The sequence below is a fragment of the Rhinatrema bivittatum genome, chromosome 2 (assembly GCF_901001135.1).
Source record: "Rhinatrema bivittatum chromosome 2, aRhiBiv1.1, whole genome shotgun sequence".
NCBI classification, from domain to species: Eukaryota; Metazoa; Chordata; class Amphibia; order Gymnophiona; family Rhinatrematidae; genus Rhinatrema; species Rhinatrema bivittatum.
In genome coordinates, this window is record NC_042616.1 from 709,263,830 (window position 1) to 709,288,571 (window position 24,742).

Here is a 24,742-nt window from a genome sequence, read left to right on the forward strand (position 1 = left end):
GCACAATAAAGCTCTGGAATTTGTTGCCAGAGGATGTGGTTAGTGCAGTTAGTGTAGCTGGGTTCAAAAAAGGTTTGGATAAGTTCTTGGAGGAGAAGTCCATTAATGGCTATTAATCAATTTTACTTAGGGAATAGCCACTGCTATTAATTGCATCAGTAGCATGGGTTCTTCTTAGTGTTTGGGTAATTGCCAGGTTCTTGTGGCCTGGTTTTGGCCTCTGTTGGAAACAGGATGCTGGGCTTGATGGACCCTTGGTCTGACCCAGCATGGCAATTTCTTATGTTCTTATGTTTTCTCTGTACTTCATGGTTTGGCACATAGCACTCCCAGAGCCTTTACATCTGCGTGGGTTCCTTGCATTCCTGCTTCATAGGCTCAGCAAGGGGCTGAGGGCAAAAAAACGGTTGCCACAGCAGTGAAAACTCTTTTCCTCCTCCTGACTAGTTTAGTATGTTTTTTTTTTAATTTTATTCTGGAAAGAAAGGTGCCGGTGCTAAGATGCAGCGCTGTCCCTCGGGGGACATGGGAGCTACTGCTCAGTATTTGCCCCCCCTCCCTTGGGAACCCTGCCACTGGCTGCATGGCCCAGTCGTGGCGTGATCTTCTCGTCCCGCCAGCAGGAGGCGTAAGAGAGCAGCACTGTAACCTGCTGCTGCCTCCTCTGCCACCACCATGCATGGGAAGAACCCCAGTGGGAGAAGGAGGTTGAGCGAGAGAGAAGAGCCCCAGTGGGAGAAGGAGGTTGAGCGAGAGAGAAGAGCCCCAGTGGGAGAAGGAGGTTGAGCGAGAGAGAACCACTGCTGCTTTTTTTTCCTCTCCCCTGCCTCCCTACCGGTGTCTCCCTACCCTTTGCCACTTGTGCTTTTCTCAGATTTAAGTCCAGGAAACTTTGTCATGACAAAATTTGTGCATTTTTTTACCAAAGTAATACACAAAGTGGTTAAAAGGAGAAAAAAATACCTAATGCTAATAATTAAAATTACAGGGGCTGGTGCCCTAATTCTATTGGCTAGAGCTCTGCAGAGAAGAGCCCTCTGCTTCCTGCTCTGTCCAGGCCCTCCCTTACCAGGCCACAGCCTGCAGAGATCAGGAGGGGGAGGTTTGAGACAGGAGCAGACAGAATAAAGCAGCAAAGAGCAACTCTGCTCCCCTAATCCAGACCCTTTGCTCCTGTCAGGGAAAAAATGGTTCTGGGACTAAATAATGTCAAGTACCAGCATAAAAAAGCCCTGGTTTAAACTTTCAAAACTGTCCCTGGTATACCATTTGCACATGTTAGTAGGTGTGCATAGATTTATGCTAATATTTTATAAACTGTGTGGCTCTGGCCTCTGTTTATTAAATATTGCATACTTCTACCTTAAAAGTTCACCCATTTGTTTCAGTACACATGAGTGCGTGAACATGCATACTTTCTCTACCCATTAAAAAAAAAAATCATGCATATATATTAAATGTGTAAGAATCGTAACGATTTGTGCTTAACCCAGAATTAAAGGCAGAGGCAGGTATTTTAGAAAGTTTGCGCTTCTGTAAATACTTAACAGCACTTCACCCTGAACTCCCCACCAGTTCACCCAGCCCTCCCACTCAAAAACTGCAAACAAAAGACAAGTCCAATTTCAGTTATATGAGTCAGTTAGCAGGTGTACAAGTGTTCGGACAAATTTGATAATGCACGCACGTGTACCGCTTACAAATAGCTACTTGGAGCTATTTCCCAACCAGTGTGCTTTCAGACCTGCTCAGGTGTGCCACAGAAAAGCACCATTGCCTGATGCTCAGATCCAGGTCAGCACCTTGCAGTTACAAGAGACACCTCGGTAATTGCTGTTAAATGTATACCGTAGGAGCTCCTTTCTGAGTTGTGTAGTCATGCATGCTTCTCTTTCCTATCTGCAGCATGCAGGGCATAGATAGCTGGCCCCCACTTTCTGTAGCACACATACGCGGCACACACCAGCTCATCTTCCCCATCCTCAGCTCCTCCTTTGAGTCTTTCCAGCCTCGGTCCTTTCCCCGGGCTGAGTGATATAGGGAGCATGTATACGGAGCACTGGACAAGATTTATTCTGAGTGTTGGGAGCTGCAGCAGTGGAGAAGCTCTAGCAGCCACATGTGGCAGCCAAGGTTTAAAATTTGGAAGAGAGATGGTGGGTCTTTCAATGCTTCCCTAGCTCTTCTTTTCCCCATGAGACCCATCCATGTATGCACTGCCTGCTCTGTGGAGGCAGTGCATACACAACAATGGTTTTTAAAGTAGGTGTATCTTGAGCTTGAAGAATTTGGGGAAACACTGACTTAAAAACATAGAAACATGATGGCAGAAAAAGACCGTTCATTCCAGCTTCTCTGCCCATCTACTGCTCATCCACACTGGCTGTTCAACTTTACTATCCCTACCACTCTCTCAGAGATTCTGTATGCTTTATCCCATGCTTTTTTCAATTCAGATATTGTCTTTGTCTCCACCATTTCCACAAAGAGGCTGTTCCATGCATTCACTACCCTCTCTGTAAATAAATATTTCCTTAGATTAACTTGAGCCTACTCCGTTTCATCCACATCTCATGACTCCTCACTCTAGAACCGCCTTTCTTTCGAAAGAAGCCTGCCTCTGCATGGAAACGTCGGAGGTATTTAAATGTCTGTCTTATCTCCCCTATCTCACCTTTCCTCTAGGGAGTAATGTTTAGATATTTAAGTCCATCCCCATATGCTTTAGAACTAAGATCACTGACCATTTTAGTAGCCACCCTCTGGACCGACTCCAACCATTTTATATCCTTTTGAAGGTGTGGTCTCCAGAACTTGTGTGTGTACTTCCCATCCCCAATCTGAAAAGCCCTAAACTGCCCCCTTTTTTTCCCTTGTTCACATTTATGCACAATGCTGCAAATATGTGCATACTCTTGCAGTTTATAAAATAGCAAATGTGAGTCCATGCTATTCTTATACCTACAATCCCTGCATACATCTTTGAAAATTCCCTCCATAGTGTACACTGACAATGAGTGGGATAGCTTGGGTCACTTTTTGAGTCAGGTAAGTGGAAGTTCCCTTTTAGGGTTGTGGGGTGAATATTCTTTTGGAGGCCTCCAAGCAGCAGCGTAAACAAATTATGGATCCGTGATACCATCATAAAAAAAAATCAGAAGAAACCTTTTCATTCAGTACAATGGTAGTCCATTGTCTCTCTGATCTCAGCTTTCATATATGGGCTATTTACTGACACAGTTTCGCCTTCTTGTGAAATGTTCAACAAGCAGGTATGGGGGCAACCATGAAACTGAAATGAGATGAAGGGATCCTCAACATCTCCTCTAATCTGGATGTTCCACTCAAAAAGCTAGAAAGTCTGAAATATAGAATAGGATCTTCTCAGATGGAGGAGGAGATGGTATATAACTTAGCGACGGTATAGAAAAGTTTTTAAATAAATAAATAAACATAGGCACTTCTACATCTTTATCCCCTATTTCTCCACCCTTCACCATTGTCTCCTCCTTGCACTTTAGCAGGTTAGCCAATGGTGTAGGCTAGCATAAGCATGGAGTATCCTATTAGCCCAATCCTCTCAACCTGCTCCCTCGGCTTGCCCTGGTGCAGAAGGGAATTAAGCACACTCACTGAGCACGTGCTCCTTTCTGGCTTGCCCTCTGTCTTGCTAGGCAAGAGATACGCCTCATCCCTGGTAGTTATTTGTGCTTTGTTTGACCACTGAGGGCTTCGGAAGATCTGTTTGTTGGTATGCCTCTCTGTAGACTCTTTCCTTTAAGGCGTAATGCTAAGCAGTATCCAAATTCAAGACTGTACAGATAAGAATCAGTATGCAACATGTTTTGGGGTACAATTAGGACAACACGGGTACATTTCTATCCACATACTTTGAACTTGTATGAGAGTAGGTGCTGAATAGTCATGGGAAAGTATTTGCAGTGGTTTGAAAATGCAATCACCATGCATACTTTCATGTCCCCGATCTAACCTCATGTGCAACTGTAAAGAAAATTGATTCTTACCTGATAATTTTCGTTCCTGTAGTACCACGGATCAGTCCAGACTCCTGGGTTTTGCCTCCCCTCCAGCAGATGGAGACAGAGAAAGCTTTGACAGACTCTGCCCTATATCCTGAGGTGCCACCCACAGTCCGACAATATTATTCAGTAACAAAGCAGAATGGTTCCAAACCAAACTAACTATATACACTAACATGTGATATGAACTGGATCATTATATAAATTGAACTGGATCACAACCCCAATGGGCGATTGAAGAGGAAGTTAAGAATAACCGCGGTGAAGGGGGAAGGGAGAGCTGAAGCAGGAAAAACAAGTCTCTTTTTTTTTTTAAATTTAATTTAATTTTTTTTACTTGCCGGTACAGCCAAGGTCCTGGTCCTCTTGGGGTGAGTGAGCCGGGCTCCCCAGTGTCAACCCCGAAGCTGCAATGTAATGGCTATCGGGTCCTCGACGACAAGCAGCAGCTGTCTCACATACCAGGGGGGATGGTCCCCTCAGGACCTAGCCAACCCCCTTGGAGGCTGAGGAATTCCCCTGGTTTTTTTTGTTTTTTTTAATGGAATCTGTTCCTCTGATCTGAGTTCCAAACTATTTTCTTTAAACCTATCTGTCTGTTACGCCTATCTCACTAAGCAATCAATACAGACTGTGGGTTGAGCACCTCCAACATCTGCTGGAGACAGAGAAATACTGACGGACTGTGGGTGGCACCTCAGGATATAGGGCAGAGTCTGTCAAAGCTTTCTCTGTCTCCATCTGCTGGAGGGGAGGCAAAACCCAGGAGTCTGGACTGATCTGGGTACGTACAGGGAACACGCCCTGTGACACTACATGTGCTCTTTTACCTGCTCTAAGGGGGAAGGGAGGCCAATATTTAGACTGTGTTTTTATGTGGGTAATGATATGTTTACCCACATAAAACATTTTCATTATTGCCTCATTTAAAGAGGGAACTGCTGACACTGGGCCACTGATTTTCTATGCCAGAAATATTGTGATAGAAATGTGTAATGTTTTTGGGTCACTTTCATTGTGTGCTTTTTTTTTTTTCCCCCTAGAGGTTTTGCTACTTCTTGGTGACTGCTTCAACATACACTTTCATGGTGATGTGGGAATACAGTCACTATCTCCTCTTTGTCCAGGCCATCTGCCTCCTCATGATGGACGGCTTGTTCCTGGTTCAGAAAGAGAAGGTATGGTGGAAACATTAGCACGTTATGTTTACAGTTGCTGTGTTACTCTGTATTTTAAATGAGTGAAAAGAGAACCAGCCCTTGTTTAGCTATAGATGTGAGCATTGCCTAGTGTTTGGGTCTTAACTTTGACATGTCATATTGTGCTGGTGACCCCAGGGTCACTCTCTGGGTGTTTGTGCTGTGGCTGTGTGAGGGTGGGCCCAGTCGAATGTCTGTTGAATATAGCCTGGTTACTGTACGGTAGTCTTGGCTCCTTCATGGTTGAAATGGTAAGAAGCAGCTCTGCAACCTTTTGTGGGCAATTTTCAAAGCCATTTCTGTGGGTAAAATGCAATTTTACTGGCAAAAAAGGGTGTTAGGAATTATTAGGAAGGGAATGGTTAATAAAACGGAAAATGTCATAATGCCTCTGTATCACTCCACCTTGAATACTGTGTACAATTCTGGTTGCTGCATCTCAAAAAAGACATAGTTGTGATGGAGAAGGTATCTTGAACGAGAAGATGTGAATTGGTTATTTACACTTTCGGATAATAGAAGGACTAGGGGGCATTCCATGAAGTTAGCAAGTAGCTCATTTAAGATTAATCGGAGAAAATTCTTTTTCACTCAACGCACAATTAAACTCTAGAATTTGTTGCCAGAGGATGTGGTTAGTGCAGTTAGTGTAGCTGGGTTCAAAAAAGGTTTGGATAAGTTCTTGGAGGAGAAGTCCATTAACTGCTATTAATCAAGTTTACTTAGAGAATAGCCCCTGCTATTAATTGCATCAGTAGCATGGGATCTACTTAGTGTTATGGGTAATTGCCAGGTTCTTGTGGCCTGGTTTGGCCTCTGTTGGAGACAGGATGCTGGGCTTGATGGACGCTTGGTCTGACCCAGCATGGCATTTTCTTATGTTCTTATGCCCACCCTATATGCAGATAAAAGTACACACGTTGTTCATCAACTTGCGAACTTTTGCCAACGTTCCACGAGGCAGGGTTAGGTCAGTGGAGGCAGAAATGCACATAGGTTTTTTTTTTTTAATTTTCAAAACTAAATGCGTTCTTTTCCATCATTAAGCAGGCTGAATTAGCTATGACTTGTGGGTGATGTCATCCAGCAGCACTGAACAGCCTCTTCTCTCCTATCTATCTTGTAGAGCTTTGAGCTCTTCTGAGCATATGTGAGTGTTGCCTTGTAAGCCTTCTTAGTCATTTTTTGACTGAGCACTGCATGGACATAAACTCAGTCTCTCCAGCAATTTTCTCAAAACTTCTCAACTTCATATTGTGTTTTTCTTTAGCTTTTTGCTTGACGGTTGCCTTTCTGCCTCTGTAACACACACAACAGCATTTTTCAGTGCTATATTTAAAAAAAATATATATTAAACATCTCAGAAGCTTTGCCTTCTATAGATGTCTAGCGAAAAGAAAACAACCATGAGTGGATTTAAAAACTGCATTTATGGCAAGGTAATGTCCCTCACAGGTTGTCATCAGTTGTGCTATTGCTGTCTTTGTCCTGATCCACAACCAAGCAAACTGTTATACCTGTGAATGGATTTCCCCATACTCTAAGACATGTAAAATCAAGAAGCTTTGTAAATCTCTTTAGAGTCGCAGTCATTCCTCTTCTTACAATGCAGCATCATCTGCCTCGTTGGAAAAGAGTTGAGGAGGAACTCCTCGAAAACTGCCCTGTTGGCCCAGGCTGAAGCCTTGAGGTTAAGTAGTGCTGACCACCCTGAATCGAAGAAGAAACATCATCACTCTATGGGGCTGTTGGAGCAGCCAACATTGAAGAAGCACAAATGAGATGCATCAGCACCATCACCGCATGTTGTGCTGGTGCACTCGACGCAAGGTTTGTCAAAAACCCTGTGAGCACGGTGTGTCAGCATCCACAAAGCACAGGGCCTGGGCTTCTATTACACATCTTGAGGCATCGACATATGACTCATTGATGCACAGTGCCAGGACACTCTGCATTAGCATCCCCTGTACTGTACTGTTGCATTCAACACACACACCTTCAATGCATGCCTGCTCCACACTGACGTTTTCGACACATTTCAAGCAAGGCCTCTCGATGCACTCAAAGCACAAGTATTCTAGAGCAGTGGTCCCCAACCCTGTCCTGGGGGCCCACCAACCAGTCGGGTTTTCAGGATATCCACAATAAATATTCATGAGAGAAAATTTGCATGTTATAGAGGCAGTGCATGCACATTTTCTCTCATGCATATTCATTGTGGATATCTTGAAAACCTGACTGACTGGTGGGCCCCCAGGATAGGGTTGGGGACTACTGTTCTAGAGTGCCACAGTCCATACAGTGAGCCCCAAACTGGGGCATCAACTACCAATGCAATTATATGCACGCAGGTGCACAGGGAGATTTGTGCCCCTTGCTCCTACCCCCTCCAGTTACCAGAGCCCTCACCCCTTCATGGTTTGGTAGAGGGCTTCTGCTTGGATACTCTGGTCTCAATATGCTTCTTAGTACCACTCACCTCCAATAGGACACCTGTTCAAGAACAGGATCCCATTCTTGTCTCCAAAGAGGATATTCCACCATCCACACCAGGCCAAGGGACACATCAGTCCCTCAGCTAAATAGCGGATCTGGTGACTAAGGAAATGGAAAGAACTATCCATCCTTTCCTCTCCAGCACTTCTCTGCAGAGTGGAATCCCTGTTTTACCCAGATCTACCTATGTACACCAGAAATCCAATCCCAGATCTCGGCCTGCCTGCCTGACATTGCTGCCTGGATGTCCTTTCACCACCTTAAAATTAACATGGCCAAGAAGGAGCTTCTTATCTTTCCCCCCAAGCCCACCTCCCATCTTTCTCCTTTCTCTGTTTCTGTGGATAACACAATCATCATTCCTGTCCCATCAGCTCGTAACCTTGGAATTCTCTTCGACTCTCTCTCCTTCTCTACGCATATCCAAAGCACTACTAAAACATGTTGTTTCTTTCTTTATAACATTGCCAAAATCCATCCTTTCCTTTCTGATCACACTACCAGAACCCTTATCCACTCTCTCATCTCCTCCTGCTTAGACTATTGCAATCTGTTCCTCACAGGTCTCCTGGCAAGCCATCTCACTCCACTGCAGTCTGTCCTAAATTCAGCTGCACGACTTATCTTTCACCAAAGTCGAATGCTCACATAACCCCTCTTCTGAGGTCATTGCATTGGCTCCCTATCCGCTCCTGCATACAGTTCAAGCTCCTCTTTCTCACCTACCAATGCCTTCAATCTGCAGCATCTCACTACCTCTCCTCTCTTATCTCTCTCTACACCCTTCTTCGTGCACTCCGCTCATTGGATAAGTCACTCCTATCCATACCCTTCTCCACTACTACCAATTCCAGACTCCGTGCTTTCCATGTGGCTGCACTGTGTGCCTGGAATAGTCTTTCTAAACTGGTGCGTCATGCTCCCTCTCTTGCCATGTTTAAATCCTTCTAAAGACCCACCTTTTTGAAACCACTTTAAAATCTTATGCCTGATAGTCAAAACTAAAAGCAGCCAAACTTTCTTTTCTTAACCAAGTTGCTTGTCCTGTATGTTTGTCTTATTAGATTGTAAGCTCTATTGATAAGGGACTGTCTTTTTGTATGTTTGTACAGTGCTGCGTATGTCGTGTAGCACTATAGAAATGTTAAGTAGTAGTAGAGAATGAACTCATTATTGGAACCCTTCCAAGAGGTTTTTCATCTCATTCAATTGCAGTGGAGTCAAGTCGATCACAGGTGCTAGCCCAGGGCATTTTCCCCTCTGGGAGAACTTCTCGATTTGCCACCTTCATTATTGGGGATGTGATTAGTGTTCCATTACCCCTGATTTCAGAAGAAGGTTCTACAGGAATACCTTCTGAACCCCTTCCAGATCCTCCACATCATAAATTGCCTCCAGAAAACCATACCTACTCCATATTTGTGTAAAAAATGGGAATGACCCGAGGCATAAATGTGTGCAAGAATAAACACCTCCGAAAGGAACTCTTTGGTTTCCTTCAAGTATGGGACACTTCATCTGTTCCAGCAGCTCTCTCAGCCCACATCATGCTGAACCTACTTCAGTTGAGAGTGTGGGAAACTCCTATCTCTTGCATTCCTACACCTAGAAAATTAGATCTCAAGTATAGAGTTCAGAAGTCACCTGGGTTTGAAGTCATCCAATTACCACATCAGTCCATTGTCATTAACTCTGCCCTGTAAAAAGTGAAAAATACAATGATTTATTTGAATCCACCTCCAGGAAAATACCATAGGCTACTAGACAATTTTGGAAAGAGTGTTTCAAAGTTCCATGCTAACTGCTTGCATCTCGACTCACCAGCTTTACATGATGCAATACCTATATGACTTCATTCAAAAACTAAAACCGTCCTTCAATCTTTGGTAGGCGGAAGTTATTACCCTCAACCGCTGTTGGATGTGGAGGAATGCATACGACATCTTCTCAATTCTGTCTATGAATCGTTTCATGCAGTATAACGAACCTCTTCTGCCTCCATCGGAGTTTGCCGCATGGAATGGCTTACAGCTAACAGCATTTGAGGCAATGTCCCTTGTCTGGGGGACAACCTTTTTGGTGAAAAGCTAAGGGAACCCATCAAATAAAAGAGCAGAATATGGCAGTCCAATTCCTCTTGATGGGTCCAGAACCGCTCTCCACTTCAAGAAGCTCCTTCTATCCTTGCATAAGGCCATATTTTCAAAAGCACCCATTTCAACCTTTTCAACAGTACCACTTCTTTCAGCTCAACTGCAGCCACTTCTATCTAGACCTCAATAGCAAGAACACCATTAATCTAAAATGGTGCAATAGGCCTAGCTAAAGCATGGCCGGGTTTTTAATCTCTTTGATCGATCAACAGTGCTTCCTTGCATATTTGTATATTTATTTATATTCTGTTTTTCAGACACTTCAAAGCAGATTATACTTAGGTAATTATTCCCTGTTCCCAAAGGACTCACAATCTAAGTTTGTACCTGAGACAATGGAGAGTGAAGTGATATGCCCAAGGTCACAAGGAGTGGCAGTAGAGGGCAGGATACATGCCTTCCTGCAGACATGGCACCAAATAAGCAAGGACCTCTGGATCCTCAAAATTGTGGAGTCTGGATACCGTTTGCATTTCTCCCAGCTACTTCTCCTTATTGCTTAACTCTCAATCCAGATCTGTCTCACTTAACATAACTCCATCTGGAAGTGCAGCCACTTCTTCAGCAGCATACTATAGAGCTGGTCCCTGCATCCCAGCATGGACAGGAGTTCAACTCTCAATATTTCTTCATCCCCAGGAAAACAAGACAATTGAGGCCCAATCTGGATTTGAGAAAACTGAACAAACATCTGCTCAGTGAGAATTTTAAAATGAATTCGCTCAGCACAATTCTATCTTATATCCATAAAAGGGAATGAATGTGCATTATCTATCTGAAGGATGCATATGCTCGAATTCCCATCCAACCCTCCCACTGGTGCTACCTCCGCTTCAAAGTGGGTTTTCCCCATTATTAGTACAAAGTACTCGCTTTCAGCCTGTTGGCAGCTTCAAGAGTCTTTACTCAAGTACCTTGCAGTAGTAGTGGCCAACTTGCATTGCCAGGGAATTCAAATTTTCCCAAAGCTGAATGACTGGCTAGTCAGAGAAAGCTTCCAGGAAGAAATGTTGCTCTCTGCACAAAACGGTTCACCTTCTGCAGGCTTTGGAGTTTCTGGTGAACTTTGAGAAGTCGAAACTTGTGTCCACTCAGAAAATCAAATTTATTGGAGCATGGATAGACAAAAGAGAGCTTTTCTTCCTTCAGAATGCATGAATATGCTGAGATTGCTTATTCAAAAACTGCTAACCTCACCATACTCAACAACCAAAGCGATTCTCATTGTGTTAGATCACATGGCAGTGGCCATTTTGTAGTCCCTCTGACTCGCCTTCATATCAGTTACTTGTAGTGGAATCTGTGCTTTCAGAGTAATCAACTCACTAAGCTACTATCAACCATTGTACAAGTTTCCATGGATATGAAACAGGATTTGTGTTGATGGTTAAACACCAGCATGCTTCAGGAAGGAGCCTGCTTCGCACTCTTCCTCCATCAAATAACCCTAGTGATGGATGCCTCTACAAAAGGATGGGGTGCCCACACAGGATCCTTTTGAACCCAGGGCATTTGATCTCTCAGGGAAAGCCTGTTTCAGATCAATCTACAGGAATCAAGAGCAAGTAGATATGCTGTAATAACCTTTACTCATTTTCTTTAGGGGAGGCACAGGGTCATGGACTCTCTACCAACAAGAGCTGAAGATTTGGCAATGGGCAACTAAGAATCGAGCTGTTCTACAAGCTGCCTATCTTCCAGGGTTTTCCAACACGCTAGTAGATAATCTCGGCAGAGCATTCCATTTGCATGAGTTGTCTCTGAGACAATCAGCAGCTGACAAATTTTGACTTATGGGGGTCTGCATCAATTGACCTTTTTGCATCAGAACAAAACAGAAAGCTAGAAAAATTCTGTTCAGTTTTATTCAGCAAACTCAAATTGGCTCAGGACACTTTTCTGCTTGATTGGGGTACAAATCTCGTTCACTTTTCTGTGGATACCACTGATTGCCAGAGCAGTACAAAAGCTATTGCAGGTCAGTGCTTGGTTGATCCTCATAGCGCCAGCGTGGCCTAGACCAATATGGTTTATATACCTTGTACAACTTTTTGAGCTGCTCTCTTATATATCTGGGGTTAAACCCTGCCTTTTTAATGCAAGACTAAGGAAAGCTATATCATAAGAATCTTCCATCCCTCCACCTAACTGCAAGGATGTTGAGCACTCTGTGATCACTGGTCTTTCTTTGTCCAAATAAATTGAAGACATACTGGTTTGGCTAGGAAACTATCAACTAGAAAAACTATGCTTTTAAATGGAAAAGAGATTATGCATGGTGCCAACAAAATGCTGTGGATCCATTTTCTTGTGAGCCCAAACATTTGCTTTAATACTTGCATCTCCTTTCTGAATCTGGTCTCACTACAACCTATGTAAGAGTTCATCTTAGCACCATAATGGCTTAACACGTTTCAAAAGACAATAAACTCAACTCAACTCTACTCATCCACTAATGTCGAGATTTATGAAAGGTTTTTGACATGTTAAACCTCCGATATAAAACTTTCTTGTTCCTTGGGACTTGCATGTGATCCTTTCTCAACTGATGAAGCTGCCCTTTGAGCAATTAGTTGACTTCTTTTAAATTCTTGAGCTAGAAAACTCCAAGCTCTTTCCATCGTAAATGCAGTTCTTCCACAACAGAGTGGTACTCTGCACTCATCCAAAGTTTCTCCCGAAGGTTATCTCAGCTTTTCATATCAATCAATCCGTCATGTTAGCTACCTTCTTTCTGAGACCTCATGCAAATGAAAAAGAAAAGATCATTCTTAAGTTAGATTGCAAGAGAGCTTTGGCTTACTACAAGAAGAGCTGCAGAGCTCTTCATTTTTTTTACAATCCTAACAGATTTGGCATAGCAGTCCCCAAATGTACATTATCAATATGGATAGTGGCGTGCATTCAACACTGCTACAGATCAGCAGGCTTGCAAATCAAGTGAGAGCTAAGACCTCTTCTGTCGCACATCTACAAGAACTTCCTCTCAAAGGAGCCGATGCAATAAAAAGCACGGAAAACGGGCGCTGAAAAGTCAGCGCTCGCTTTTTTAACGTGTGCATGGCGCCCACAAGCGGGGCACCATGCTATACCCAAATTAGGGGATCACGCTAGCAAGGAGGCACTAGGGTCGCTTGCACGACCTTAGCGCCTCCTTGCTAACGCGACCCCACCGCGGCTGCCGGTTATGAAGACCGACTCTGGTAAACTCAGCATCGATTTTCATAACCGGCCGTCTACCAGTAATGAAAATAGCTGCCAATAAACTCAACTCTGCGTCCGTTTTCATTACTAGCAGACAGCCGGTTATGAAAACCGACGCTGAGTTTACCGGCGTCGGTCTTCATAACTCGGCGGTCTGCTAAGGTTTTGTTTTGGTTTTTTTAAGTAAAAAAAAAAAAAGTACAGAAAAACAGTTTTTTCTGCTTTTCTGTACTTCTTTTACCTGCGCTCAACTAACGCCTGCTCCAGGCAGGCATTAATATCTGAGAGCAAAATGTGCATCTGAGACACACACTTTTTTTTTTTTTTGAATGCGGAGTGAATGAGTAATAGCCTCATTCACATGCATTTGCATGTGATGAGCGCTATTGCATTCACTCCGCGTTGGACGTGCATTAAATAGGCGCTAATCCCCCTATTGCATTAGGGGGTGGATTAGCACCTATTTAACTCGCAGCTGAGTGCGGGTTATACAGTGCGCTCGGCTGAACACACTGTATTGCATCGGCCCCAAAGACAGTAAATGCTGTGCTGCAACTTTCAGTGTGGAATTCCCCACATGTCATGGCTAACTCAACCTGCTTATCGATGGAAAAAGCAAGTTTTCTTATTGTAAACAGTGTTTTTCATATATCACAGGATGAATTACCCATATTAAATCTCTGCCTGCCTCCTTGGAGAGTTGACTCATAGCTAGATTAGGCTCTGATATCGACTGAGGAGGCTCGTGAGATAGTACCCATGTGGGAACTACTGTACATGCTCATTAGAGCTTAAAGCTCTATCAGCTAAGAGATAATGTCACACCACATATCATGGCAAATTGGTTCTTATTTTCTAGAGGCAATAAAACAAAACTACCTGTGTAGCCTTTGCATTATTGGTGCAAACCCAGCAGGTGGAGTTTGCACCAATGTAAGGATTGTTGCTAGTTTTCTTTCTCTTACTGTGTTATTAAAAGTACTAGTTTTAGGAATCAAAATTCAACAAATTGGAAGTGTCCTAAGATGAATTTTTCTGTGCATATATATATATATATATATTTTTTTTTTTTATCCCTTTCTTGTGAATTTTATTTCTAAAGAAGCCATGTGAGTGGTTCTTGGCCTATGGAGGAGAGGGAGTGAGGTCAGGGGCCAGTAGTCTTGCTGCTGAATCACATGGTGGAGCTCCAATAGAAAAAAAAAAAAAAGCAGGAGTGGACTGGAATTTGTAGAAGGCTTCAGCAGCACTTTACTGATTGTTCATTTAACATGAAGTTAATTGTCAGCTGGAGCTGTTGTATTGTATCATATAAGAATCTGAGGGGTTTTTTGTTTTAACTACAATCTTCACTGTAGAAAATGGCTAATTTTGAAGTCTGAAGTGCTTATTTTGTTGTGGGTCAAGTGATGATGTGACAGCTATAAGTATTTGCAAAACTCCTGAGCCTCATAAATGGTTGAACAGCTAGAGATATTTAACCTGCCAAAAATGATATTTTGAGTGGGATGGGAAAAGGCTGATATTTAGTTCTTTCCCACACACATTAACTCCCGTGCATAATTAATTGCACAGAAGGAATTTCCTAGAATATAGGGTCTAGTTCTTAAGTGGTACCCTAACAGTGGTTGAGCCCAACAGTGTAATACAGGAGTGATCAAAAGTAGTGTGCCAGCTTGTAGGCTGTAAAGCTAATTTAACTTCCAGGTAGTGCAAGGTTCTGGTAGCCATGTTGGTCCTGAAGCCTCTGGCACAAATTTTATTTTGCCCATTCAAAAAAAAAAAATTTGACATTGAAATGGTTCTCAAGGGGTAAGGCACCATAATGGAGCATTATACATCAGTCAAAGAGAGAAAACAACTTCTAGTTCAGTGGTTCCCAAACCTGTCCTGGAGGACCCCCCCAGCCAGTCGGATTTTCAGGATATCCACAGTAAATATGCATGAACTAAATTTGCAATGGAGGCAGTGCGTACAAATCTTCTTCATGCATGGGGATTGCGGATATCCTGAAAACCCGACTGGCTGGGGGTCCTCCAGGACAGGTTTGGGAACCATAGCTCTAGTTTAAAAGTCCTTTCTTTTCTCTGAGATTTCATGACTTTCTTGTAGAGTACAGCAGAGCTAATACTGGGCCTGCTGCACAAGCATTGGGTTCCTTGGCGCTCTGCAGATGGGGAGTGCTAATACACCCTGAGCCTCGTGGGAGGGGGAGGGTCATTTCAAAGTTAATTTCTACATTTGAGAGGGCACAGCATTGTATTTTGGTGCTATTCACTTGGTCACTCATTTCAGCTTTGCCAGCTTTGAACAGCAAAACTGATATAAAGCCAGTTTTAGCATTTGTGCATGGAAGCAGCAGAATTATTCTCTCAGCGGAAAATAAGCAGTTCTGCTGATGTCTCCGTTGTTGCCGTTGTCAGTTTTGTGTGGTAAAAGTGATCTGTGTAATTAATAACTGGAACGATGAATGAGCCCTTTTCTTAGATGGCATTGTGGTTGTCTTTACAACAGGTGCAAGAAGTACAGAAGATCTATTTGTTATCTCTGTTGGTGGGATACTTGCTGCAGTTTGAGAATTCTGCTCTCTTGGTATCTCCGTTGCTAAGTCTTGTAGCAGGCTCCATGCTTGCTAGCTGTATACAGGTAATCACTCCATTCTCCCAACAACTTTCCTGGCTTTCCAGCTTTTACTTGCTGTACGCTTGACATATGTTGTCACTTGTTTCCACAGGTGAACATGAAAAGGGGCACATTTATTGCAAAGCTGATGCACATCGTGTATTATCACGTAGTGTTTACGATAGCAGTGACACTGCATTTTGTAATTAAGGTGAGCTCCTTTAATTGTATTTAGATTGGAGAATTACAAGGGATGCGGTCGAATTCTATTTTTTCAATGAATCTCTAAGGGATGAATTTTAAGACTGTTGTTAGCGTTAAAAGGCCCATATCTGCGAGTATATATGGGCTGCGTGTGAGCAACTCATATTTGAAAAGCTTCAAATTACGCGCGCAATTGTGTGTGCACGATTTAAAAAAAAAACAAAAAACGGGGCAGAGTTGAGGCGTATCACGGTAGTTCCGGGGCAGGGCCAAAATGTATGCACTTAAATCCATATTTTAAATCCGGTGGCAGCAGCGTGTGGCGGGCTGTTAGCTGTGCATCTTTACTCTGCTCTTGATGAGGTGTAAGTGCTTTAGGCCTAAAACGAGTGGGTGAGAGGCTGAAGAACCAGAACAGTCTGGATGACTTCGACATGGACTGGGCAAACTGGTGGACTATTTGATTAAACTGGGAATGTCCTTCAAGTGAACACGTTTTAAAATCTGCTTATCTGCGTGAGTTAAAGTTGACAAATTCCTAAGGAAGGTACACAAAATACATTTGCTTGAGGAACCACTGAAAATTAGGAGCACACATACGCACAATAGGCGTATTTTAAATCATATGCACGTAACTGTGCGTACGATTAAAAATTCCAGGATATCTGTGCTCATGCACGCCCATGCGCTCATTTTAAAGTTACCGTCCCTGTGAACAGAAGCTGACACAACCACTATATGGTGCAAAGTTAAGCACGATATCTTTCTATGAGTTTAATACAAAATGACTATTTATTTTCTGTTTTTAACAGAATGAAAATTATAAAACAATGAATATAGCATATGCAAAAGTTTAGACACATTTCCAGTTGATCAGTTATGCCTTTTGTAACACAGAAGTTAATTTTTTAATTTGAATTTATAGTCTGTAGTCACAGTTATTCGAGGCAGAGAACATCACTAACATGCATAAAATACAACCGTACAACTATAGCAATGGACAGCCCTCCAGAATACTGCTTGCAGACTGTGAGTGGTATTCTTGAGATGAAAGATGATCAGAGCCAGCAGGAACTTTTGTACTGAGTGCAGGACTATGAGCCTGCTCACAGTCCCTCTGCCATCTCGGGCCCTCCCCCCCACTTCGCTGTAAAAACAGGAAACCTGTGGACAGAGGGGGTTGGGGTTGCCTTGGGGGCTGTGAATGTGCACGGGCTCATAGAGTTGCACTCAGTTCAGTTTTTGTGCAGGTTCGGATCAGCAAAGGTGGTGGGGGGAGGATAGAGTGATGGCAGAGGGGAGGGGGGCAGTAAGTGGATAAATGCAGTATGTGAGTCGGGATTTGCCTATTATTCTCTGTAGGACACCCCCCCACACACACACACACATACACACACACAGAGATCTTGCAAGGGATTGCCCAGGAGCAAATAAGATCCTCTAAGGCCAAAGGCAAATATATGCAGTGCCTTGCAAAAGTATTCAACCCCTAAAAAGTTAAATTTGTGTGGATTACAAATGATGCACAGATCGTTCCAGACAGTATGTTTATTTTAAACCAGTATGCTCTTAAAGTAAATTTTCAGTCACAATTCTTTCTCTGCATTTTTTTGTAAAATAAAAGTAAAAACTGAAAAATGCTGCTTGTATAAGTATTCAGCTCCTTCAGACTAATACTTGGTAGAACCACCTTTTGTTGCAATAACAGCTTTACGTCTGGGGTAAGTTTCTACAGCTTTGCACGCTGTTTGGGAGTGATTTTTGCCCATTCTTCCTGGCAGATTTGCTCTAAATTGTTCAGGTTGGTTGGATGACGCTTATGGACTGTAATTTTCAACATTCACCGTTTTGTTGTTCAACATCTCCTGTGTTGCTTTGGCCTTGTGCTTGGGATCCTTGTCCTGCTGAAAGGTGGGAGCAAGTTCAGGTTTTAGGGTTTTTTTTGGCAGACTGAAGCAGGTTGTCTTGCAGTATCTCCCTGTATGTTGCACCATCTGTCCATCCTTCAATACAAAATGTCAGGTCCCCGCTGAGAAAAAGCATCCCCACAACATGAAGCAGCCACCCCCGTACTATTGGGACAGTATTTGCTGAGGAATGGGCAGTTTTAGGTTTGTGCCACACACAGCATTTTTAATTTTGGCCAAAGAGCTCCATTTGTGTCTCATCTGACCATAAAACCTTCTCCCACATTTTAGCTGGGTCACTCTGATGCTTTCTGGCAAACTCTAGACATGCTTTGATGTGGCTTTTCTTCAGTAATGGCTTCTTTGTAGCCACCCTGCCATGTAGGCCAGTTGTATGTAGAGCTCACAATATGATTGACTGGTGCACCTCCACTCCATTCTCAGCCACTGAACTCTGTAGTTCCTTCCAAGTGATTGCTGGCCTCTCTGTGGTTTCCCACACAAGTCTCCTTCCTGCTCTGATGCTGAGTTTTGAGGGATGGCCTTGTCTAGGCAGTGTCTGGGTGGTATGATGCAGCTTCCATTTCCTCACAATTGATCCAACTGTGCTCACTGGGATATCCAAGCACTTGAATATTCTTGTGTAGCCTTTTCTTATCTTGTGCATGTCTATAATTTCCTTAGACTGCTCTTTGGACTTCATTTTCACAGCTGACCTTTTTCAATGATTCACTGGTAGAGGCCAATTTTTAGGGCAATATCTTTCATCTGTATAAATTTGGAGCTTCCACAGCACAGGAGATGAATACATATGCATGCAGCATTTTTCAGTTTTTAATTTTATTTTACAAAAAATGCAGATAAATAATTAATTATGACTTTGAAATTTTACTTTAAGAGCATACTGGTTTGCAATAAATGTACTGTCTGGAAAAATCTGTATGTGTCATTTGTAATCCAGACAAATCTGACTTTTTATGGGATCGAATATTTTTGCAGGCCACAGTATATATCATCACATTCAGATAAGATCCATTACTCAGACTAATAAGTTAATATCTTGCAAACAAAGCCTGCCATGATTACAACACAAAGTGCCTGATCCACTGAACTCTTTCCCCATAGAAACAGAATGAGAAAAGAGCCTAAGTGAATCTGGCCCTAAGTAATTTCCGAATAAAATCAGAGAGAGTTTTTGGATGAAAAAGTGTGAGGTAGTTCCAGGGCCCTAACCCGATCACCACATCTGGGGTCATTGTGATTGAGGAATGAATTAACATGCACAGGCTGTTGGCTTTTTTTTTAGTGCAGTAAAACGTACTTTAATAAACCCCCGAGGTTTCTTGAGCATTGCTGGTGGTTTTGATTCTGGCTGCAGCACGACTGATTGAACTACCTTTTAAAAAGCAACCTAAGGTTGTAAGCACAATATGTACATTTGGGTTTTCTTTCATTTTTTTCCTCCCCCAGAGAGTGGTTGCCCAGAAAGAAAACGGACATGTCTTACCATTCCTTGAAGCAAAATTTGGATTAAGCATAACTAGGTAAGTTTTTAAATGTATATCTTTGTTATTTAAAACATCTGATTGGGTCATTTTTGTAGCAGCCCCACATCCCTGACACCAGTTTTTAAGGGGAAAATGCAGGTATACTTTCCTTTGGAAGTTTATCCCACCAAAATTAGGCAAATCTCACTCCAACTCCGCCTCGAGGAAGGCCTCCATGCCGTCCAGGTAAACCTCCGCACATGCAGGACGCGCAGGCCAGAGTTTATCCGCGTTATCAGGAGGGCGGCTTTGTTAAAGGCTGCAGGCGAGGCACTGTTTTACTCCGTGGAAATGGCTGTGAAAATGACCCTTTCTATGGCGCAGAAGCATTTTGTTTTAATTTTCTGAGGAAGTGTACAGCATTTTGGGTACAGAATAATTTTAAAAGACGTACGCTGGAAGTGTGTAGAATGAATCCTGGGAATGGCTGGAAAATGCTTCAGTCCGTTTTGTGATATGAAATACCAACGAGAAGTTTGAATGGCTTCTATAAAATACCGGGGTAGATCTATGTGAGGATGTACACACCCACCTATGGGCGCGGGAGCAGGTGTTTTAAAGTTACTCTTAAGAACCATTGTGTTCCATTCTGGAGGCTGTATCTCAAAAAGGATAGAGAGGCTAGAAGCAACCCATAGACAGGCAACCAGAATTTGTGAGACATAGACATAGGAGATGAGTCTTCAGGTCCTGAGCATGTATACTCTAGAGAAGAGACCGGGGGATAAATGATACAGATATTTCAATATCTGAAAGATATTAATGCACAATCAAACCTTTTCCAATGAAAAGGGAACTGTAGAATTAGAGGTCACAGTTTGAAGCTACATGAAGGTAGTGTTATGATTCTGCACTTACCTCCGCAGCGCAGGAGCCGTGGACTTTAATCTTCAGCGTGGCTTGGAACCATGCCTATCGGGACCCTCTAGTGGCAGGGAGTGCCGCCGATGCTCTCTTCAGCTTCACGGCCTGGAGGCCGCAGTCCCCAGGCTTTCCTCGTGGCTGGAGCCGCCCTCGGTGCCTCCTGCAGCGGCAGGAGCTGATGCTGACATCGGGGCCTGTGCAGAGGCCCGGCTTCTCCCTGCACTGCTCCTGCAGCATGGCTGCTGGCCATGGTTCTGCATACTTCCTGCTTCCTGTCTCCTAGGATGCGGGCTGCGCCTCCTTCAGAGATTTAAAGGGCCAGCCTCCTGGCCCCACCTGGACTCCTCCCAGGGCGTTTCCTGATCTTCAGCCCTATATAAGGGCCCCGTTTCCAGTCCTTAGTTGCCTTCGCAAGGAGTTAGTTCCTTTCCAGGACTTCTCATCTTCGCTTCTGCTGGTATTTCCTGTTCTTCGTGGGATCCCTCATCGTTCTTCATGTTCATGGTCTTCCTGATGTCTCGTGGTCTTCCTGATGCTCCTTCCTGATGCTTCGTCTCCGCTTCTGTTTCCTGGACCCTACCTTCTCTGGCATGTCAAGTCGTGTCTCGTCACCTCGTGGCATGGGCCTGCCTCCTTGTCTCGCAGCACTAGTCTCCGGAGGGTCATCTTCACTTTGAAGCCAAGTCTCATCTTGGTCCCATGTTTCATGCCTTAAGCCAAGTCTCGCCTTGGCCCCCTTCCCTTTGCTTGAAGCCAAGTCTCATCTTGGTCCCTTACCCTGGAATTTGTCTTGGCCCTCGGATGTTCTGGTGGCTGCACCATCCATGCCTAAAACTCTGACTGAACCTGTGCCTTTCCAGCGTGGTCCGCGACCAGCCACAGGCGGCTGTGTAGGGCGCGCCTTGGTACAGGCTTCTACTGTATCTTCGCCATGTTCCGGCTTCAACTACCATGTATTCATCTGGAGTCTGCTCCGCACTCAAGCGTGGTCCATGGCCAGTCCATGGACTGTGGGCTGTGTAGGGCGCACTGCGTTGCAGCCTCAAACCAGTACTTGTTCCTAAAACCTTGATCCTGAGTCTTCGTGCTCAAGCTTCTCGTCTGAGTCTTCACGCCCCAAGTCTCCTGTCTCAGTCTTCATGTTCCAGAGCCTTTGTCTGCCCTCGTCTCCTGTCCGGCCTGCTGCCATTGCCGTTCCCAGCAGCAGGTCCGAAAGGGCTTGGAGTAGTCTGAGGACCACTCAGAGACCAACCAAGGGTGGTTGGTCTCACTGAGGTATGCAGGTCGGCAGGGGCCTGGGCTTGGTCTCGACCCAGACACGGATCTGTCTCATCAGTCTCGGTGTTTCCCCGGAGCTCCTCTCTGGGTTCACCGAGGTCCAAGGGCACACATCTCCTATTTTTGTGCAGGTGCTGCTCATGGCATCTCTTGCTACATCTAGCCAAACCCTGCGTGCGCATAACAGATCGGGAAGGCCTCCTAAGGCCCCCCTTCTGTAACAGGTAGAATCAGGAACACCAGTAGGAAATATTTCTTCACAGACAGGGTGGTGGATGCATGGAATGCCCTCCCAGAGGAGGTAGTGAAGATAAGAACAGTAATGGCCATTGAAAGGTCATGGGACCGAAATGGCCATCCAGTCTACCCAGGAAGGTCCTTTGGGTTGACCTGCCACTCAGTGTCTGTTACCCCTGTGCCTTCTGTTCAGGGTTGCAACTGCAGCTCTATGCAGGTTACCCTGTGCTTTCCTGGAAGCACAGTACAATTATTTCAGTGTAGTTTTGGGGTGAACTGCTGCACCATGTATATTACCCCAGTATTTTGTTTCCATCTTGCCAATAAGGGCTCTTCTGTGTTTATCCCATGCCCTTTTGAATGCCATTACTGTTCTTGCCTTCAAAGACTCACTCGTATTAAAAAAAACATACACAACACACCACTCATCACATCATACATACACAACAAAATAAAACTCACAGAGGACTTCCCAATCAATATTATTTTTGACATAAAGAGCTGCTCTTCCCCACTTTCTGCCATCTTTGTCCTTCCTAAACATTGTAGCCCTTTATGGCCGTATCCCATTCATGGGTCCCATTGAACCATGTCTCCATTATAGCAATAATATATGTTTGCCTCCACCATTAAGGCTTGCAAATCTTAGTCCTGAGGGAATTCTGCACTACTGCAGAATTTGCGCAGAATTCCCCCCCTGCGCAGAATTGCCATTTTTCTGCTCAGAATTGCCAGAGGAAACCTCAGCATGCCGCTAACGGAGAGTGCAAAAATGAAGGCCCCCGTGTGCTGCGGGACACGCTCTGCTCGCGGCAATGATAAAGGCCCCGGTGTGCCGTTTGCAGCGAAGATGAAAGTGAATGTGTGTGTGTGTATGTGTGTGTGTCAGAGGAGAGGGGAGGGGGAGAAGCTTCTGGGGAGGGGAGGATGGGGAGAGAGGGGGGTGACCAGGAGGGTGTGAGAGAGAGCATGGGAGGTGAGAGAACGGTGGGGGGGGGGGGATACCAGAGAGCAGGAGCCTATATGAAGAGTTGTGAAGGAGTGTGTATGTATGGGAGAGATTGGGAGTGCATGTGCACGAAAAAAGGATTGTATGTATGTGAGGTTGCTAGCCTGTGTGAAGGGATTGTGTATGTGTGAGACACAGCCTGTGTGAAGGGGTGCATGGGAGAGAGACATAGGTAGCCTGTGTGAGGATGTATGTGTGAGAGAGAAAGGGAGCTTGTGTGGGTGTGTATGCAAGAGAGAGGGCCCTGTATGAGGGAATGTGTGTGCGAGAGAGTGAGGAGCCTGTATGAGGGTGTGTGTATGTGTACTAGAGAGAGGGAGCATGTGTGTGAGAGAGGGAAGGAAAGAGGGAGCCTGTGTGAGGGGCAGTTCTGAGAGCGGGGTCAAACTCTGGGACTGGCGATAGAGTGGAAGGGGTTGAACCTAGAGGTGGAGTGGAGGAGTTGAGGCCTGAGAGGGCAAAGTGGCCAGGGGAGTAGTGAGAGCGAGTGGAAGGGACACTCTTACAGTGAATTTCTAGGGAAATTCTGCTCAAAATATTTAAATTCTGCATCTCTAAGTAATAACTTTTTTCTGTATTATTTGCCATGTAAATTGTTATTTTGACCAATATAAAGTTTGCAGAATTGTAAGATTTTGTGCGCAGAACTTTAAATTTTTTTGCACAGAATTCCCCTAGGAGTAAAATCTGGATCCTTATTACTTAAACTGCGAGCATTGGTGCTCATCACTTTCCTCTATTTCTCTTTGGCTTGCTTATACTCTATAAAGGCTCATAACTGGTCTCTTCATATCCCCTATGAGGCAAGACTAAAGAGGTTAGGACTTTTCAGCTTGGAGAAGAGACGGCTGAGGGGGGATATGATAGAGGTGTTTAAAATCATGAGAGGTCTAGAACGGGTAGATGTGAATCGGTTATTTACTCTTTCGGATAATAGAAAGACTAGGGGGCACTCCATAAAGTTAGCATGTGGTACATTTAAAACTAATCGGAGAAAGTTCTTTTTTACTCAACGCACAATTAAACTCTGGAATTTGTTGCCAGAGAATGTGGTTCGTGCAGTTAGTATAGCTGTGTTTAAAAAAGGATTGGATAAGTTCTTGGAGGAGAAGTCCATTACCTGCTATCAAGTTCACTTAGAGAATAGCCACTGCCATTAGCAATGGTTACATGGAATAGACTTAGTTTTTGGGTACTTGCCAGGTTCTTATGGCCTGGATTGGCCACTGTTGGAAACAGGATGCTGGGCTTGATGGACCCTTGGTCTGACCCAGTATTGCATGTTCTTATGTTCTTCTACCCTGCTGCTGAGTGAACCATTAAGATTATTTGTCTTGTCATTTTTTTTCCCCATTATCCTCGTGTGTGTGTTAAGGATGACACCAAAAATACATCCCCTTAAAACTGCCATCCCGTTCTTTAGTTTAAACATTTGCCAATGTATGTTCTGAATTTCTCACTTAGGATTGTTCTTCCTGCCACAGAAAGATGTATGTAATTGTTACAGTATAATTATTTGTTCCATATGCGGCCCCAACATCCTATATATGTAAAACCACCCTCCACATACCAGGTTTTGAATCGTGTATTGAAGTAAATTATGTGACTTAATCTTTCTTCTCAGTGTCTTTGAACAGGTGATTCCTCTGAAAAGGCTAAGGTATTTAAGACCACTTCCCAGATTCTGGAAATCTCTCTGCTACTCTGACATTGTTTTTATCCAAATCATTGGCTCCCAAGTAGATTTCAATATCAGTTTTAGAATCTCTACTTTCTTCTTGCATCTACCTCTTTGTCCTTAGACTTGTCCCATACTTAAACCAAAATATTCGAGCCCTTTTCCATGTCTTACCAGCAGGCTTGGTAATTGTCCAAACTGCTACCAGAACTATTGAGGCTTTGGTCTGAATATCCAGTCACCCTATGCTCTCTAGGGGTGCAGCATGAAGCTGAAAACAATAGGAGCTGATGAATTGACTCAA

At 43.9% G+C, this 24,742-nt stretch overlaps 1 protein-coding gene across 5 annotated transcripts in view; it reads left to right on the top strand.

Moving 5' to 3' along the window:
* DPY19L4 (dpy-19 like 4) overlaps positions 1–24,742 on the top strand; it is a 132,645-nt gene that overhangs the window by 49,935 nt on the left and 57,968 nt on the right. For all 5 annotated transcript variants that reach the window (XM_029591718.1, XM_029591717.1, XM_029591720.1 and 2 more), the window contains exons 8-11: positions 5,084–5,218; positions 15,607–15,738; positions 15,827–15,925; positions 19,296–19,369. In XM_029591718.1, the coding sequence (XP_029447578.1) occupies positions 5,084–5,218; positions 15,607–15,738; positions 15,827–15,925; positions 19,296–19,369 (440 nt within the window). The remainder of the gene's footprint in view (positions 1–5,083; positions 5,219–15,606; positions 15,739–15,826; positions 15,926–19,295; positions 19,370–24,742) is intronic.